Below are 19,936 nucleotides of genomic sequence, written 5' to 3' on the forward strand. Positions count from 1 at the left end.
TTGCCCCTCCCCCCCCTTCTTGTCACGTTTCAGACACGTTTCGAGAACGTATATTTACAAATAGCTGAACTAGCAGAGAACACACGGGTTTTTCTTCTATTTTATTTCTATTTTATTTAATAATAGCCTGTAATTGATAACGCATGTATTATTCAACGAATGCCAGTCTGCGTATTGCCGTAATGACAAATGCATCGTTTAACAAACTTGAAAAATGTGTATATATACTCGAAAAAAGAAATTTTCGAGTATATATATATATAGCGTCGAGTTGGTCGAGCGTCAACGTGAAAAGGCACCTTTACGGTTAAAGGCTCACTACGCCTATTATGGACTTACCTTTAGTGCCTTTAGTGTGCATCAGTTAGGTTAGGAAGCTCTTCGAGAAAGAACGAACCTATGTAGTATAGAAATAGAAGCTGTTCAATCGTCGCATACATTTGTCTTTTTCTATTTCGATTCGAGGCCTACAGTCAACAGTCATCCTGACATTCCTGACATTGATATCTAGCCGAGTATATTCAATCTGTTAACTGGTAGCGTGACAGTTGACGAAAAAACAGTGCAACGAAGAGGCATTTTTTAGCGTATTCCTCTTTTTTTCCTTCAATTTGAATTACACGTATCCCACGCACTATCACGAACCGTCATAAATTTCGTGGAAACTATCAAAATTGTCACGTACGATAAAGGAGAGAGATACGTGTACGTTCGTCGAATAAAAAGGTCTTTGCAGCGATATTTTCCGTAAAAACAATGTACTTTTAAAGAATGAACTTCTGTCCGTCCTGACGTGGAAATGAGGAGCCCGATCCAGACATCAGTTTCTCGCAAAGTACAGTCGATTATTGTCGCACCCTCGTAACCGTTTTGCTCCATGCAAAATGCAATGTAAAATCAACGATCTGCCCGACGAGCTGTTGGAGTACATCCTGAGCTTGATACCGCCTTACAGAGATCTCCAGGAGTGCAGGCTCGTTTGCAAAAGATGGTACCGCGCTACTAAAAGTACATACACGTTTCTTTTACATTATTCCTTACACGCTCGTTTGTACGTTCAACATGTAGATACGTTATGCACGTATGTTGGTGCAAAATATAAATTCTCGATATACTAATTATTTATCTCGTTTATTTAGACGTGATAGAACACAATGAAGCTCACTTTCAAAAGTCCGTCGCCTTTGGATCTTTGCTGTGGAACTCGTTGCCGTCTATGCATTGGATATCCACCATTGGAAAGAGACACTCGCATTCTGCCTGTATATACGATAATTCCATGTACGTCTTTGGTGGCTGCACAGCTACATGGACGACGTTCAACGATTTATGGCAGCTAGATTTGGGCACGAGGACGTGGGTCAGGCCGATCACCATGGGCAACTATCCGTCGCCTAAAGCTTGTGCTACTATGCTTTATTATAAGAAAAGTTTGATTTTGTTCGGAGGCTGGTCTCATCCGTCACCATATCCGTTGCATCAGGTAACTATTCAAGAAACTGACCAGCTTCAGTTTTAAGATATTGTCTAAGCATATTGTAAATTTATATTAGATACTATATATATAAGAGCATTCTTTAACTAAATTTATATAATCAAATCATGATCTCTGGAAGACAAATAGCCAAACTGTAATGTTACAAAAAAATTTTGTTACAAATTAGATTATTTATAACTTGTATTACTTACTTTTATTTACAATTTTTTGTATTATAATAATTAAAAATATATATATGCATATATAGGTTGAAGTACGTGGTATGACGGAATGATTTTGGGCTCAAAATAATATAATAAATGTTTCAATATAGTCTTGTTTTCAGCAATGGAAGTTATTTAATGAATTACATGTATACTCTATAAAATCGAATAAGTGGACTGCTATAAACACATTAGAAACTCCACCGCCAACATCCGCACATTCTGCGACAATACATAGGAACTTAATGGTCGTTTTTGGCGGAGTCTGCAATGGATATAATAGGTATATTTTTGTAAAATTATCTATACACGTACAGAAACAAAACATGTACATATATTTATGCATCATATTGCTTGTTTTATAGCTCCAATGATGTATGGTGCTTAAATTTGGACTCGTATACCTGGCACAAGCAAAGTACATCAAATTTGAAGCCGCAGCCACGTTACGGCCAGTCGCAAATTGAACTTGGGGAGAAGCATCTACTTGTGCTTGGTATTATTAATTATTCTTAAGATTACATCTTGATTAAGATAAAATTTCCATTTACTAATGTCAGAATACATATAATTAAATAATTATATGCTTGTGTGTGTGGAAAATATACAGGAGGTTGCACAGGACCAAATGCTGCTATGAATGATGCTTGGTTGTTAACGATGGAAGGTGTGTCTTGGACGTGGAGGAAAATTAATATGCACAATACAGAGTGGGCGCCAACACATATTTGGTGTCATCAAGCTTGTAAGGTAGTATCTAATTTAGTTTAAAAAAAAAACCGCAAGTTTCTTGAATATAATTAGACTACGTATACAGAGTGTCTCTGGAAAGTGACAACAAACTTAAAAGGGTTAGATTGGTTTGACGCCTAGCGCTTTAAGGAACCGTCGTCGGATACGAATTATTTAACAAAAGTTGTTCAGTTTGATCACATCAATGACTCTTTTAAGTTTATTGCCATTTTTTGGAAACACTCTGTACATTGCTAGATCTTAATACTTATAATACTATTATTTGCATAGGTGGGAAATTATATTATTGTACTTAGCAAAAATAGACGTCAAACCAAGCCAAGTGATATGAGTATCTCATTGAAAAAGGTTGCCTGTCAAAGGAGTACTTCATCACGTTTGTGCGAGTCAAATCTTTTGCCTGAAAGGTCTGTTACAATTATAATGATATTTATAACACAGCATTGTTATAAAGAGAGTCACGATCGACAAATGATTGTAAAAGGACTTTACTGTTATCATTAATCAATTGAATTTTTTTAGGCAGGGAAGCGTATCTACTGTGGACAAAGATGAAAATATAAATGGACGGCACGGAGCGTTCTCCAGGTCACATTCGCAAAATGCACACGCTTCATCACAAGCGTCCAGTATTCCAAAAACAATACCATTTTACAGTGATAATACTCTGAGCATGGCCGCATTTCGCGATCAACCTCTGCGTGGTAATTCGAACACGAACAGACAACGTCAGTTAGAATCACTAAGGAGGATGGAAGAGAAAATTCGAAATAAGAAGACACAGCTGACGAAAGTATCCAAAAAAGCTGAGAACACATTGTCGATATTTGTATTGGATATTACCAATGTTCTTTCGGATGACTGCAACGCTTTGTGGATTCCCTTAAAGCAAAACGATCATTCGGGGCCTGATGAGAGAATTCTGTATTCTCTTGTAATGGGAAGGGGAGAACTGATAGTTTTTGGAGGTATTCGTAAAGAACATACAACATTAGGCCACACCGAGGTAGACGATTCTGTAGTGTATAATGATCTCCATTTTATAAATCCACCTCGATATGTTATTTAATATTGAAAAGCAATTAAAAAAATAGTATATTATTTTATGTTATTACTACGATTTTGTTCAAAGATTTTATTTTTATTCTACATAATCTAAATATAAATGTATAATATTAAATGTAGAAAAAATGATAAGAAACATATGTTGATTATATTTATATGAAATCAATATTTACATAATTTGCCTTTAAACTTTAAATATGTTTATTAAAAGATATGAGGAACTCTAAATATATGTACAAAAAATATGGCAAAAATAATAAAAATGAAAAATAAAACTAAACAATATTATGAGCCTTTATTATATAGAGTTTAAAAGTTATTTATTAATTGTATATATAATTATATATTTGTTTGATTTGTATGTATGGTTCATATTTCAGAAATGGTAAATGCATAATGCTTTGCAAATATTTTACGAGATTAAAAAAAAATGGATTTAATAATAAAAATCAGTACATTTTATGGCAAGATTATATATAGTTACATTTGGAAATAAATGAGTTATAAAAAATTAATAAAATATTAATAAAAGTTGTAATTTTTAATGTTTTTTATATTTTGGCTGTCAGATTTTAACAAATTTAATAAATAATAAAAAAAGAAAAAATAAAAAAATAGATTAATTTAGGAAAATCTCACTAAAAAATTCGCATAAAATTCTGGTTTATTATCTTTTACTCCTTTGAGATTGATGGTATTATCTACAATTTAAGATTATTCAAAATTATTTAAGATTTGTAAAACAAACTGACGAAAGTAAAATGTTTGATCTCAATAATTTAATATTCTAATGTATACACAGCGTCCACTGGAACATCTGGTATTCGATTGCGGATGCGTTTTATGCGAAGCCATGCACGATTTCAAATTTTTTCCAAATTTGCCAAAAGTTGAATGTAACCTGCGTCATTTCAATTTAAAGTGAGATAACGCTGTTGAAGTGTATCTTACGGGGTGACGTGTGGCTCCGTGCGAGAGTCATCAATTCGTAATGGGCAGGTTCCAGGTTCGAATCCAACCATAGTCAATCCCCGTATACCTCAATTTTACAGGAGGTAAATTGGAAGATCGCGTGAATAAATGTTGCTGATGATGAAATCATCAGAGCCTCGATTATATTTAATTTATGTTAATTTAGTTTAGCATAAATTCCGCTTTACAAAAATATATCACTCTAAGTGATGTCTAAGTGAATAAAATACAGAATGGGAAATTCATTGCTCTCAAGATGTATGTACGAAGCGCTTTGGTCTAACATATATAGCAATAGCAATAGCGATAGCTATACAAGTTTATTATTATCACCAATATTCATGTGTCATATAATGCAAAGGTGATAAAAAAAGGTGATATCTGGTGCAGATACATGGACATGGCAGAGAAACTCGGTAGATATATGAAAAGATTCTAATAGAAATCATGGATGATACTATTATACAGAAAATGGAATATGTGTTTACAATTTGCAGAACTCGTAAATATTAAATAGGAGAAATTAGTTAGTTAAATAATAATTGGGAGTTTATCTATCTTTCTTTCCCGAATTTGTGATTTCCGTTTCTGCACATCGTAAACATGTTTCCCCTTAGTATTGTCATCATTCAGGTTCACTCTGTAGCCTTTTCATATATCTGCCGAGTTTCTGGCACACCGTGTATCTTTTTTTGTTTACACCTTTTAACATCGGTAATTTCCATGCAAGAAAAATCCATGCAATTTTACAGTTCTGTTTATACTTAAATTCTTTATATTCTCAATATTATAAATATATATTTTTTATATCGATTGGAAATTATTTCATATTTTGATCGAAAAATATAATATAACTTATAAGTAACAAATGTAAATTTCTTTTATACATATAGAAATTTTGAAATTATATGGATAAACTGGATTAGTAGAGAGGAATAAAGAATAAAGGATGTATCGGTGAAAACGTATTACATTAAATTGAATGTTTCTTCCGAAGAACAGTATATTGATCGTCATACGTTCATATATTAATTCAGACATAACAAGTTTTTGTAAATCATATTTTTTCTTTTATATAGCTTTGTATAAGAAATACATATAAATTTGTAATAAATGGAAATTGTTTATTATTATTGTAATTATTATTTTTATAAATATATATCCTCTTTATTAATAATCTTCTAATATCTAAGTAATTGGGTGGTAAAAAAAAACTCCGTGAGCTGCTGTGATCAGATGGGATTGCGCGCTCTCAAAGCTGATTGGCGTGAATCAGCGTGAATTCTTTTAGGTTATAAAAGTCATAACAAAGTTATACTTGATAACGGAGTTACTCTTGACACTTTTCCGCTTTATTGATAATTTAGCTAAACGGAAATTTATATATGTTTGGCCGACGATATCGCTTCGATTTGCGAAACAAACCGTAATTGCATTGCTATAATTATATCTAGTGAATTGCGACGTAGAGAAACACGTATGTCGCTGAGGCATCGCGTGTGCATGCGTCGGCGAAAGGAGGAAAGGTCTTTGACAATTTGAAGAGAGACAGTTGGAAACGATAATGGATAAAATCTTTAGATCGATTCACACGAGCCGGCCGGCGTTGTACAGAACGTTAACCAACGAGCAATGCGTACAGTGAGTGATTATATTTTTCTATCAAATAGACATACATTTTTCCGCTGCGTATACATTTCTATTGACAAACGTAAGTTTGTAAACCATACCTATGTTTTTCAGGAGGTCTAATAAACTTCCTGTGAGACGAGATGTACCTGCGATCAGTACGATGTTACTGGCACAGGAATATTCAACGTAAGGCCTGCAATTTTATTGTCCCTTCCAATATATGAAAAATTGTAGTATATACTGTATATATTATAATTATATGAATATCTTTATCCAATAGTCAAATCAAAAACAGATTTTGCTATGAATTTTGTCAGTAAAATGTTAGCAGAAATATAATAGAATTTTTTTAACGGAATACGATGACAGATTGATTGTAGAAATCGAGTGGAGTTTGCCATTTCTTAACCAGTAAGCAAAACGTTAAGTGCATTAGCTTGTCAGCAGATTTGAGCAAAATTTTATGGCAGGTTGATATCACTTGTGTCTGCTCTCAATTCTACCAAGTAGAATTTGTCATTTTATAATTACTTATGTGAAATGTGTTATTTAAATTGTAAAGTGGCAGGTTCTGCTCGGTTTCTACAGTCAATTTGTCATCGTGTTCTGTTGGTATTAAGAGTGGAGTAAAATTGATAGCAGACACCTTGCAAAATCTGTCTTCGATAGATTTTGCAAGGTGTCTGCTATCACTGTTCCAAGAGAACTAATGAAACAGTGAGTCATTCATATATGTTATTTTCAGAGCTCTCCCTGTTGGCGTCAGGCACTTGTACAACAATGAAATTCCAGTTTGTAGGCTGTTCCCTAAACGCAATCCCCTGATAAATAGTCAACAGAGACGTAGCATGTTTGTCCAAACGCAAGATACACCGAATCCGAATAGCCTGAAATTTATTCCGGGAGTACCAGTATTGGGAGAAGGATGTACGAAAGACTTTCCGAGCGCTAAGGACGCGTACTGCTCGCCACTTGCGAAAATGTTGTTTCGCATCGAGGGAGTGAAGGCGATATTCTTCGGGCCCGACTTCATCACAGTTACGAAATTCGACGAGGATGTAGAGTGGAAGCTGTTGAAGCCGGAGATATTTGCCACTATCATGGATTTTTTCGCGAGCGGATTGCCAGTCATGGATGAAACCTCTCAGCCTGCGGCGGATACGCGTACAGTTCACAGTTTTTTACCTTTGTACAAAGTGTTCGAGGGAATATGAAATGCTGATGGTTTTTTATTTTTGTAGAAATTAATCCGGAGGACGACGAGATTGTTCAGATGATAAAGGAATTGTTGGATACACGAATTCGTCCCACGGTGCAAGAGGATGGCGGTGACATTGTATTTATGGTAAGTGTTACGCCCAAACCTTAGCAAGAAAGATTTCATATTCATTTATCTATTATCTCGAATAATGTAATATTATTTCTTATAATCGCAACAGGGTTTCGAGGAGGGTATTGTGAAACTGAAGATGCAAGGCTCGTGCACCAGTTGCCCAAGCTCAGTAGTAACATTGAGGAACGGCGTACAAAATATGATGCAATTCTACATCCCCGAAGTACTCGGAGTCATACAAGTCGAGGACGAGACGGACAAGATCGCTGAGAAGGAATTCCAAAAATTCGAACAGAAGATCGGCAAAGTAGAAGAGAGTAAAGACAAATAGACGTGATTATAGTTTGACTTGTAGGCGACAGCGGACCTACACATCATCTTGTAATTCTGTACATTGTAGACATCGTATATTGTGTATTGTTTAATTGTAAATAACAAAACATAAATAAATGATTAGGTTGAGAACCGGATTTTAATTTTTTATTACAAAGTGCTTATCTGCTAGATACAGAAACTTGCCAGACACGAATAGTATTATCGGAGTATCCAGCGAACAGTGTCTGACCGTCGGTGGACCACGCGAGAGACAGACAGAGCGGAGGCTCCGCCTTACTCGTCGCAGATACGACCTCGGGTTTTAGTTCCTCGACCATTTCCTTAGTCTCGAGATCCCAGATTTTGATCCACGGTCCAAACGCGGCGCACAGCCAGTAACGATTAGGGCTGAAGCATAACGCGGTAATGATGTCATTGTGGTCCAAAGTATGGAGATGCTTTCCGTCGTTCAGATCCCACAACATAGCTTTGCAATCCTGCAAAACAGAATTAATATATCATTCGTATGATCAACGATGTTTTGAACGATAAATATGATCAAGTACGTGTCGTACGCACCTTTCCACCAGATGCGCAAAGTGATCCATCAGGTGATACCGTAACGGTATTCAGATATCCCGTATGACCGCTATGATTGATCTTCAATCTGCAGTTCGTCAAGTTCCAGACCTGTGAAGCAGATAAATCGCTGAAATTACTAACGGATCTATCGTGCAGTTATAAACAAAATTATAGCGTCCAATGTCAGCCCCATATCCGCACACACTCATAGATATATCATGTTTGTGTAAAATAAAAGATATCCATCATTCTTATCGAATATTTTGCGTTTACATTCGTGAATCTTGTAAAACTTGGTTCTTTACCTTGACAACGCGATCCCAACCCGCGGAGACGATGATGGGATTCGCATGGTTCGGAGAGAAGCGCACACAGCTGACCCAGTCCGTGTGTCCGTCGTCCTGAATGGTGTATTTGCACTCGGCCAACGTATTCCACAATTTAATCGTCTTGTCCCGCGAGCCGGAGACAATCTGACGATTATCCACGGAGAAAGCAACGCTCAAAACGTCCTACATTTAACAGAAACAGAACTCACGATCAATTAATAAAACGATATACATACTGTCCCACAATTTGTAAATATCGGCTCAATACTTACGGTATCACCGATTTAATCGGTGCCTACCTCTTCTATTTCAATTAAAAAAAAAAAATAAAAAAAAAAGCTTCAGTGTACATTTCATATTTCCCATGGGATTGTTATTTCGTAATAAAGACAAATGAAAAGAAAATCTCATATTACGAAGTGATATACCTTCATAATATGGAAAATGTTTCTTTCGTCTCTGTTACGAAGAAAATTCGAATATGCATTGTCGCGACGCGGACGGTCGACGAGTCACACCTTGGTATGGTCCTCGAATCTTCTGGTCGTGCGACCTGCCGCCAAATCCCAAAGACGCAACGTCTTGTCCCACGACCCGGACAGAGCGTAGTTGCCATCGGACGAGAGAACTACGTCGCTTATGAAGTGCGAATGACCGTAGAGACGCTTCTGTGGGATACCATAGTTAGCTTCGTCACGCGTCAATTTCCATACGATCAGAGTCTTATCTAGAATAGAAAACAGTGATATATGAGGCACTGCTGTCCAGGCACTTTCCAAGATTCAGGACGACCTAAACCAAACTTTAATTAACTAAATCAGCAATATCTGTACTATTTTATTATAATAATAAATAAATTTTAATTTTATTAAATAACAGACAAATATTTGTTGTTTGATGCATGAGAAAAAAGATTGAAATGAGCACAACAAATAATATAAATTACAAATTTTGCAATTAAGCAATTCTATTGATTGGATTAATCGCTAATTATATTAATTGTTAAGAAAAAATATTGCCGCCTAGTCTGCCACCTGGCCTGACCACTCAGGTTTGATCCTTATACCTTAGCTTTATAAAATACTGGAGAAGATTGTAGGTAATGGAGTATAAGGTGAATTGTAACAATAAATTAGCACGCGTATACGTAATATATACAAGTTAGATACAGATTTTGTCAAAGTTTGGTCAAAGTCACTCTTGGTTCCACAATTGCTATAACGAACAGATGGAATATTAAATCTAATTGAGTTAAATCATATTTTGTAGTATAAAAAAATTAAAATAAAAAAATTGCGAATTTCATACCGGTGGATTAGGCTACAGCTAAGAAACCAGAATTTTTCTGTAGAATCGTCGAAAAAGTGGGTAATCGAAGGGAGATAGGGCCTCGAAACGAGGCGATACTTGCCACGTGAAGAAGACAATATCATGTCCGGATATTTCGGATTCGTCGCGATTTGCGTGACCCATCCATTGTGGCCACGAAGCGTGCCCCTTAGCTGTAGAGTCTCAGTCATTTTGAATCGCTTTCGGCTACGTTATATCGCCGATTGTGACGGATTACTCCGCGCGTACCGCACCTCTCAAACGACGAACGTAAAGGAACGAGCGGCGCGCCGGACACGCGCCTCAATCACTCAACCGATGTTCATAAATACATTGATGCACTACCTGCTGTGTCGGAGAGCACGAGGAGCGCGTCCCGTTTGACAACAGCCACTCACAGCCCCGGTGCCTGAAATTTTTCCGCTGGACCGGCCAATCAGATATTTTTATTTTAAATCAACCAATTGACGACGTGGTCACTCGATACTTCGATCTAATAATCGGACAAGTTGGATATCGCATATTTCTTTATTTAATTAAATTATTGAAATATAAAATAGAAATATATTTATTCGTTTTATTTCAATCACCATCAAATGATGGAATCGATACTTCGATCTAATAATCGGACAAGTTGGATATCGCACATTTCTTCATTTAATTAAATTATTGAAATATAGGGCCGGTCTCACAGTCTCCGATTAACGTGATTCTCCGATTAAACTCACTCTTCGTCTCTTTCTAGGGGGATAGTTAGAAAGAGATGCAGAGTGAGTTTAATCGGAGAATCACGTTAATCGGAGACTGTGAGACCGGCCCATAAAATAAAAATATATTTATTCGTTTTATTTCAATCACCATCAAATGATGGAATTAACTTGGATCAATTTAATAGATGTTTGATCGAAATTGCCCTAAATTTTATTTTCTGTACTTATGTTATTTAATCCTTTTTCTCTTCTAATGCTAGGTCTACAATGCGAGTTGTAAAGTCGTGAGTCGTAAGAATTGACCAATCACAATCGAATTTGAGGAGAATAATCGACTGTGATTGGTCAATTCTTACGACTCACGACTTTACGACTCGCATTGTAAACTTAGCATAAACGAAAAAATATATTAAAAATATATAATCTGTTGGGCCGATTTCACCGTCTCCGATTAACTTGATCCTCCGATTAAACTCACTCTTCGTCTCTTTCTAATGCTAGGTCTACAATGCGTGTCGTAAAATTGTGAGTCGTAAGAATTGACCAATCACAGTCGATTATTCTCCTCAAATTTGATTGTGCGTGGTCAATTCTTACGACTCACGACTTTACGACTCGCATTGTAGAAGTTAGAAAGAGATAAAGAGTGAGTTTGATCGAAGTTAATCGGAGACGGCGAAATCGGCCCTTTTATCTTTTTTCTTCCAATGTGGAGCAAAAAAGACAAACTCTGAACTAGTGCGGCCAGTTCAGCAATGGAAAACAGGACGCTTTTTGTCTTTTGGAGAGAAAAAGAGGAAAGTTGAACGGTGCAAAAAGTTCAGCTAATAAGAACGGACCCTCATTGGTCGCGTTCAGCAGACCAAACCGCTCAGTAGCAGTCGAACGTGATTGGCTCTTACTTTTAGAACCAACCAATCAACGCAGAGTGTTGATAAGACGACACTCAACAGTTGTGTCTGCTAAACGCGGCCATTGATAGCATCACAAAACACGGCCATCAAATAGACGATTACAGCTGATTAGCGTATACCGTTGGATCCGACGAATCGACCACGGCGTTTACGAGACGGATTTTAAATCGCTGCGCACTTGCGCTTGTCGGACGGCACATGGGCGGCACTCCACTCTCCACCTCCAGTTCACGCCTATAGACCTATGGTGTGTGTGTGATATATGTCAATGCTCCATGCTCCATCCTCTCTCATGCGCTCGACGGACGTCAGAATCATCGGCGGAATCATCGCCCATCGGTGACGAGTCGAGGCCGTGTGGCGGCCAGTCACTCCTCGTGCAATGATCGACGTGTCATCGACCAATTAATAGACGGTCGGATCGCTGGTGGATCGGTTCGGTAGATCATTCATCAGGTACGTGATCCGCGGGCGTTTTCTGGCGTTCAACGATCGCGCTTCGACAGTTTTGACAGTTTTGAAAAAAAAACCACTGGGCGTGTGTGATTTGTCCGGAAAACATCGGGCGTATCGCTCCTGTGTTGACTTTGAGCGCTCCATATCTCCTTCCAACGTTTCTCGAAAAAGAAACGAGGAGAAACGTTGGGGAGCATCAAATTATATGACGTTGCAGCGCACCACTTCGAAATTGTTAAAGTCGAGCTTCGACAGGACCGATTATTGTTTTTGCATATTGTTAATTTGTTTGTATAATCGCGACGTTATATTCTCAAGATTGTTGGATATACATTTATTTTTTTCAACATTCATATAAACGGTTGGGAGTGATAATTCCGAAGAAAATAGCTCAAGTAGTTGAAAATCAAATTGTCATGTAATCTATCTTGAAAGTAATGCAGCAATGAGAGACATTTGTGTTTGTTGGTTTAGCAATGGCCACAGGTGGTAGTAGTTTCATCAGTAAACCAGCCAGAGGATGGTTGCATCCGGATCATGTAGTCAGTAAGGAAGGGATAAGTTATACAGTGAAGGTATGCTATCTATTATTTTGTTGATAAGATATAACGGAATGACAGTTTGAAGTCTCCTGGAAAATTCATTATATAATATGTATTACAATTACACGTGACGTCTGCTCTCTTTCGAAGAATTGATGCATATTGGTACAATAAGTTGGAGTGAGAAACAATACTGGATGCGCACCATACACACACACAGTTCAGGAAGTTCTTCGAAAAGCACAAACCTATCACATTACATTAGAAAGAATTAACTACATTTAGCTCTTCGCATTCGGAAGTGGAGTTCATACTCGACACATCTTACATTTCATTCCAGCGTCTCAAATGTCGATGAGTCACGTTCCACATTTATATTTTTGAGAGTTTATTGTAATTTTATGTTGTTAAATCTTTAAATATAAATATGACGACGTAATAAAATCTAGTGTTTTCAGAAATAAAAGGCTTTTATTTGATTATCGAGTTGTTAGAACGAAATGTTGAATTTATTGCGGAGTGCAAAGAGTTAAATATTTTATTTCAAATTTTTTAATACAAGCTTAATATCATCGAGGAGTCAAATTTTAGTTTTAATTTTATTAATTTATATACATTTATATATATAAATTATATATACAATTTTTTTATTAACTCTTGAATATATATTATCAGATTTAACTTTAAAGAATATTTTTCTATTCATTTTGTGGTGACTCTTATATTTATTCCTCATATTCACCGATATACTTTTAATACATTTGGATTGTGTTTATAAAAAGTAAAAATAAAAATAGTAAAATAATAATATATGTACATGTATAGCTATAAAGAACATATAAAGACGAAGCATTAGTTGATTTTCGAGGGAAATTGTTATTGCTTCTTTTCTCTTATCGTATCTTAGCAACAAAGCTGATAAAAATTACCGACCTTTTTAGAACGTAGGTTGAGGCTTCTAATAAGGCTCATTATAATGTTCTACGTCAGGAATGTTTGTGCTTCGAGAGCGGTTCATTTCTCGTCCTGAGTATCAACGTTCTCATTAAAAAATTCCCTCTTTCCTTCGTTACCGTTATGTTATTAATAAATATAATAAAATTTTTTCTTGGTATTTATTACCGTCTATAGTAATATTTTAATATATTTTACTTAAGGTGTAACTTATTCAATATTTAATTATATGTGTGTATGTTTAACAGGAATTTACACTAGTAGTATAGAGTATAGAAAATTAAATATTGAAAAAATTACACCTCATATAAGTGTATAAAATATAATAAAATATTATATAATGAAAAAAGAAATATATATTATACTATATAATTAATAGATTCTGATATTATTCATAAGACGGTATTGTTATTACGCTTTCTTGAGCATGATTTAGCGCGATAAGACTTGCCTTAAAGTTTGCTTTAGCAGGATGTGATCCTATTACTTTTGAAGCACGAACGTCCCTAAGGTAAAGCGTCACACCTTAGCTATTAGAGATGAAAACGGCAAGGGAAGGGCAATAAGCACAGGAAATTTAGTTCAGAAATGTCATTAATTCCAAGTATTAGCGTGATGATCTATTGATCCACACAATCTATTTACCTTTTATGTCTAATCCTTGTCTACTTGAAATATTACAGTATATTGGATGTCTCGAAGTAAACACGTCGATGAAAAGCTTGGATTTTGAAACACGATCGTGCGTAGCTAAGTAAGTCGTAAAGCACTACTTTGAATTATAATTTTTGTCGTAGATATTTTCGAGCATATAATAAACGAATTTTTATGTTATTTTAGGGAATGCATAAACAGAGTTTGCGAAGCTGCCGGATTAAAATCTGCTGATAAAAAGAGAAGGGTACCATAAAATTATTATATTTACAGATAACTGTATTTATGCTTACAATTTTCATTAAATTTCTCTTGAACAGGTTGACAAGAAAGTGTTGAGAGCTATAGCAGATAAGCCTCGCATGGAGCATAGTGCTGTTAATGTTACTTTAACCATCAGCAGTTGCAGTTTATCCTTGACTAATATTGAAACTAGACATATTATTGCGAAACATGATATGCCACGTATATCCTTTGCTTCAGGCGGCGATACGGTAAAGAGTATACACATTGCGTACTATATTTCGTATATTCCATCTCACTATTTTTGTACATGCATGAAATATAGCTGTATAAAATTAACAATAACTATATTAGTTATATAGTTTAGTTATATTTTATATTAGTTATATTTACAATGATTACACGTATTATATTGTTTTGCTTTTAAAATTATAGCTACATTGTATTATGTAACAGGAAATACTGGATTTTGTTGCGTACGTTGCTAAAAATATGCAAGAGTGGCGCGCTTGTTACGTGCTTGAATGTACAGGTGGTTTAGCGCAGGATGTTATATCGACTATTGGACAAGCGTTCGAGCTCAGGTTTAAAGAGTTTCTTACAAAACCAAGTTCTCTGCAGTAAGTTGTAGAAATCGATTTATAGATCTAGAGTTATAACAGTCTCTGTTATTTATAATTATGCGTATTTACTTGTTAGCCCCGTCCTAAACGGTGTCAGAGAGGTGGACAGGGATTATTACAATGATCTGCCAGGGAAAGTACCACCAGATATTGGCCCACCGCCAGTACCTCCTTTGCCTAATACAGCATCTACACTGCCTAATCTGAAGCATCATCAAAATCATGCGCGCACTCATGCACAAAGTATTGCAGTTGATTCATTCTCATCTGCTGCAGACAGACATCAGCAGTTGGCAGGTTAATATTTTTTATAAAATACTTGTTTGAATAAAATAGAAGGTTTAATAATTTAAGTTCTATAATATACATTATAAATTTCTTCTTTTACATTTATTCCTATTTTTTATCATTTTTTTCCACAGAAACTGGGAATCTAATTGATTTAAACTCGGATAGCACTCCATCAACGAATTTAAATATAATGTCTGAGCACAATTACGTGAACGACAGTGTCATAGCTGCAAGCAGAGACAATCATCGTGATCCAGCATCACTTTTTGACGTTTTTGATATGCGTAAGAGAATTACTGTTTTATTCTCACTCTTAGTAAAGATTCAAAATTTTTTAATACTGTCAAATCATAAAAGTCTTTTAAAATAATATCGGTCTGTTTTGATCGCTATAATTTATCATATAATTACGTTATAATCGCAAGTATATTTTTATACGAAGAAATTCTAATGATCTAGAAATTCTATTCTAATATGAAAAGTTTGTAACAATCTTGATTTTTATTCGTTTACTATACTTATGTCGAGCTTTATTTATAAATTACAGAGCCGTTCAGTTCTGCAATATCCGATATGAACAGACTAAGTCCCCGATCACAGAAACAGCAGTTAAACCAAGAAATTTGGTTTCACGGAAGTGTTAGCCGATCTGAAGCGGAATCCATGCTTACTAGAGTAAATATATTTTTATCATAGAGTAATAAAGAATATAAAGATCATAGAGTAATAAGATCTCTTATTGTCTGCTATGAATTTATATTTGCTTTTTATTTCACATTATAAGGATGGCGATTTTTTGGTTCGAGAGTCACAAGGTTCCCCCGGCCAGTACGTTCTGACTGGAATGAATAATAATACCCCAAAACATTTGTTGCTAATTGATCCTGAAGGCGTCGTAAGTATAAAACGAAATTTATGTAACAAAATTACTAACCCAAAAGTTAGCTTGCAATCGATAATTACTAAAATATTCTTATCGATTGTATATAAATCTATACTTAGGTATTTTTCTAGACCTGAATTTCGATAAGCGATGGTCATACAAGGTAGTACAAATTTTAATTTACAGGTTCGCACAAAAGATCGTGTATTTGATAGCGTAAGTCACTTAGTGAATCATCACTGTGACAACGTATTGCCTATCATATCGGCTGACAGTGTTCTAGTACTGCGTTACCCCATACCCAGGCATACAAATTATTGATTTTGAACGTTGAACGATGACTAAAGGGCACAGACTTGGCAAAGATTTTCCGAATAGTTATTTTACGTATCTTTGCACGTGAGAATCTTTGGCAAGTTTTGGCTTTTTGTGATATTTTTAAAATCAAGTCATTTCATACGAAAAATATAACGGTTTGTACCTTTTTATTGTATATGAATAGATGATTTATGAATATTTTTCTCTGTGAATCTCCTTACGAAATGTGCCAACCTAGCCAAAGTAATATAATTTCTATAATTTATCAGAGTTAAGCACATTCCGATTTTTTAATATAAAATACATCATCTAATTTGTGACTTTGGATTTACGTAAGATTTACATGTGTAGAGAAATTTTATATATAACTATATTTTAGATATAGAATATGCTTTTTATATCGGATACATTGTTGCAACCCCATCTTTCATGCAAAAATAAGTATAATAAATTTAATTTCATGCAGTATGTTGTCATTTTATTTCACTAATTAATTAATCCTTAACGTTAAAGAAGTGTAGGCTGAATTCACTAATTTTTTATTCTTTTTTCTCGTGTATTTTTACTTTAGCATATTTAACATTTATAATTCATTGTAGTATTTGTATGTAGTTGATAATCGCTTTTGGTGTTATAAGACTTATAAAATGTTTAAATACTAAAAAATTGTTTATTAAACAATTTGCATTGTCTAATAAACCTATTGAGCTTTTTTGTTCTGTACTCTTTGGCTACATGTATATATGTATATGTATAATACTAATTAATATTTTTTAAATATGCAAAAACATGCAATCAATATTTTTTTCTAAGTACATATTTTTATCAATTTTATTTAAATATTTAATAAAACGTTTTTATTCTTGAACTTTTTTTATGGTAATAAATAATGAGTCAAAAACAAAATGCGTTTCACAATTTATTTACAGTAGAAACTTCACAATAAATATTGATTTTATTTACAATAACGATCAGCTTTCATCTTACTTCTCCTATCTAATAGAGTTTCATGCAGATTTCCTTCTGTTTTTGCCTTCTCCAGCTCAGAACGATCGGACTTATTTATCCTTAACTTTTTATCTTGAAACTTTTGAAACTTTCGCCTGGGAAATTAAATATTGTTAATATCAGAAATATACTTTTAAACATCTGGTTTAAAGTAGGATAAAAGAGATAGCGGAAAAATTAACGCAAAATGTAAAAGTTCTAATATAAGATTTGAACAATCTTCTGTTCAATAATTATATGATTATATGATTATTGATAAAATTCCACATCATACTCACACATAATTTACTTCCACCTCCGTGATTGAGCCTTGTTCCTCTTTCGGAATATCCCTACTAGGACTCTGAGAACGTTGTATTATACTTCTTATAACAACAAACTCTGACGATCCAGCTGTCCTACTCTGGCAAACTATATCATCGTCATTTGTAACCGACATGAAGCATCCAGTATTATTTAATATTGCAAGCTTGCCATCCTGGAAAACAATGCGATTTCACAATTAATATATATTTAAAAAACAATGCAATGCAAAAATTTTTCTATTTAATAATGAGAAATTTATTTAGCTATGGAATTACTACGTCTATATTTTACTTTTTGCTGATATTACATAAATTAATAAGTAATAAGATATTAGAGATAATAAAAATCTACGATCTTCAGTTCGACAGATTTTCTAATTAATTTCTCTGATTAACAGACAACATAAAGGCAAAGATAAATACTTTAGTGTTTGAAAAAAATCAGTTAAAAAAGACATACAAAATAATTTTTAACCAAACTATTAATATCTATTTTAATATTCATATGAAAATTACTTGAAAAATTGGCTCCCACTGTTCGATAGAACCGACTGCGTCACTTCGTCCAATAACAACGCCATTTTTATCAACTCCAAGATATTTGCCGTATCCAGATTTCAAGGCAACCTTAGTCTCGCTCACGGGAAACGCTGTTAATATTTCTTCCGGCGATGGACTCTCTCCTTCCGCGTGCGGTGCCCCAAGAGTAAACAATCCATTATCCAGTGCCTTCATGTAAGTTTGATTTCCAAATTCGACTGCTACTGTCCCGGTGACTTCAGCTACATTCTTAACCTTCCACCACCCTCCTATAAAACAAAACGTCATCTGTATAAATTACAAACGTTTTACACAAAATTAAAAAATTTGTAAAATGTAAATTTTAGATCTTGCATCTTAAATTTTGATAAGAGTACTCATTTGATCTTTTTTGTGTAAAAATACAGGATTGAAAGAGAGAGACAAGAATTGCTACTCTAACAATAAGATCAGTAATTAAGTGCTACAAATGATTTACAGATTAAGAAATCTGCGATACAAAATAAAGGAGAGTAAGCATGCGCTATAACAAATAGCAAGCAAAATATAAAATCTAATATATAATTGTGACATAAATTGCTATGTACAGAAAGTAGGGAACTGTGTTTCGTAACTATGATTATAGATTTTCCAAATATGCCATTATTACGATAAATCTCCTTTGAATATGACGTCTTTAGTATTTTGATTATTAAATTTGTGAAGAGGATAGACAAAGTGACATAATAGACGAAGAAACTCTAATTAACTCAGTATTATTTGGTTGGTTTTGGACTTTGGAAGTAAAATACAAGTACACTTGTGCCATATAATCCCGACACGGCGTTGAAGGCACCTTAATTTTCAAAAAAGAAAAATCTTTAGCACTTGATTACTGTTTTTAGAGCATTGAGCGGCGATTTTTGTTTTTTAAATCTTTATTTTTACGCAAAAAAAAATTTAATACTTTTATCAAAATTATTAAGTGAAGAATCTAAGCTTGACAACTTAACCAAAAAATTAATAAATACCATGAGTAAGGGTATCTTTATCCTCCACAGTGGTTTCCTGCTCTTTTTCTTGTTTCTTAGATTTTCGTTTCTTCGGTCTGGAAAGGGACGATGAATGAAATATCGAAAAAAGGAATGCGATTAAAATAAATTCCAAACGACAATGAGAGAATGGAGGTTATACCTTGATTTTTCGCCTTTCAATACTAATTTTCCCGTCCGCACTTTATCATACTCCGACATTTTAATGCTCCTCAAACTTTCACTGTAATATCGTACAAAGAAATAAATCCGACTTGTGGATCTCGCACAGGATACAGAAATATTTTCTTTTATCAGGATATTTAACGTGCCGTCAACTTCCAAATACTTGTTTTCCAGTTGCAGAAATGGCGCAAACCGCAAACCATGGTGTAAGTAGACAGGTGAAGCATTCCCGACGCTGCGCACTCGTTCAGTTTTTGACAGCGTTTTTCATTGGTCGCGTTCAGCAGA

General features: G+C 34.6%; 5 protein-coding genes across 8 annotated transcripts; 3 read left to right on the forward strand and 2 right to left on the reverse strand.

The window, feature by feature from the left end:
* Positions 1–69: 69 nt before the first annotated feature.
* Fbxo42 (F-box protein 42) lies at positions 70–5,185 on the forward strand. 3 transcript variants are annotated; one of them, XM_071774426.1, is made up of 8 exons: positions 70–87; positions 771–1,008; positions 1,140–1,483; positions 1,812–1,984; positions 2,067–2,197; positions 2,312–2,451; positions 2,725–2,861; positions 2,977–5,185. In XM_071774426.1, the coding sequence occupies exons 2-8, from the start codon at positions 885–887 to the stop codon at positions 3,521–3,523; spliced, it is 1,596 nt and encodes a 531-aa protein (XP_071630527.1). In that variant the 5' UTR covers positions 70–87; positions 771–884; the 3' UTR covers positions 3,524–5,185. The 3 variants fall into 3 exon arrangements, with proteins under 3 accessions (XP_071630527.1, XP_071630526.1, XP_071630528.1); XM_071774425.1 differs by lacking the exon at positions 70–87 and having other exon boundaries at positions 142–1,008; XM_071774427.1 differs by lacking the exon at positions 70–87 and having other exon boundaries at positions 144–1,008; positions 1,824–1,984.
* A 618-nt stretch (positions 5,186–5,803) lies between these two features.
* Positions 5,804–7,926, forward strand: LOC139810674 (NFU1 iron-sulfur cluster scaffold homolog, mitochondrial). Its single transcript, XM_071774429.1, has 5 exons — positions 5,804–6,132; positions 6,235–6,309; positions 6,869–7,287; positions 7,365–7,468; positions 7,563–7,926. The coding sequence occupies exons 1-5, from the start codon at positions 6,056–6,058 to the stop codon at positions 7,785–7,787; spliced, it is 900 nt and encodes a 299-aa protein (XP_071630530.1). The 5' UTR covers positions 5,804–6,055; the 3' UTR covers positions 7,788–7,926.
* Rack1 (Receptor of activated protein kinase C 1) lies at positions 7,910–10,292 on the reverse strand. The gene is made up of 5 exons (XM_071774428.1): positions 10,094–10,292; positions 9,201–9,409; positions 8,659–8,865; positions 8,351–8,461; positions 7,910–8,268 (listed from the first exon to the last, which is right to left on the reverse strand). The coding sequence occupies exons 1-5, from the start codon at positions 10,200–10,202 to the stop codon at positions 7,951–7,953; spliced, it is 954 nt and encodes a 317-aa protein (XP_071630529.1). The 5' UTR covers positions 10,203–10,292; the 3' UTR covers positions 7,910–7,950.
* Positions 10,293–11,874: 1,582 nt separating this feature from the next.
* Positions 11,875–17,065, forward strand: Shc (SHC-adaptor protein). Of its 2 annotated transcripts, none has more exons than XM_071772745.1 (11): positions 11,875–12,091; positions 12,566–12,666; positions 14,271–14,341; positions 14,428–14,488; positions 14,562–14,735; positions 14,941–15,104; positions 15,184–15,404; positions 15,530–15,682; positions 15,946–16,073; positions 16,183–16,293; positions 16,413–16,611. In XM_071772745.1, exons 2-11 carry the CDS (start codon positions 12,568–12,570, stop codon positions 16,416–16,418), a joined length of 1,188 nt encoding a protein of 395 aa, XP_071628846.1. In that variant the 5' UTR covers positions 11,875–12,091; positions 12,566–12,567; the 3' UTR covers positions 16,419–16,611. The 2 variants fall into 2 exon arrangements, with proteins under 2 accessions (XP_071628846.1, XP_071628844.1); XM_071772743.1 differs by having other exon boundaries at positions 11,876–12,091; positions 16,468–17,065.
* A 440-nt stretch (positions 17,066–17,505) lies between these two features.
* On the reverse strand, positions 17,506–19,826 carry Frg1 (FSHD region gene 1). Its single transcript, XM_071772748.1, has 5 exons — positions 19,626–19,826; positions 19,463–19,539; positions 18,429–18,721; positions 17,886–18,085; positions 17,506–17,702 (listed from the first exon to the last, which is right to left on the reverse strand). Exons 1-5 carry the CDS (start codon positions 19,682–19,684, stop codon positions 17,555–17,557), a joined length of 777 nt encoding a protein of 258 aa, XP_071628849.1. The 5' UTR covers positions 19,685–19,826; the 3' UTR covers positions 17,506–17,554.
* Positions 19,827–19,936: the final 110 nt, after the last annotated feature.

This window comes from Temnothorax longispinosus, chromosome 3 (genome assembly GCF_030848805.1).
Source record: "Temnothorax longispinosus isolate EJ_2023e chromosome 3, Tlon_JGU_v1, whole genome shotgun sequence".
NCBI lineage: Eukaryota > Metazoa > Arthropoda > Insecta > Hymenoptera > Formicidae > Temnothorax > Temnothorax longispinosus.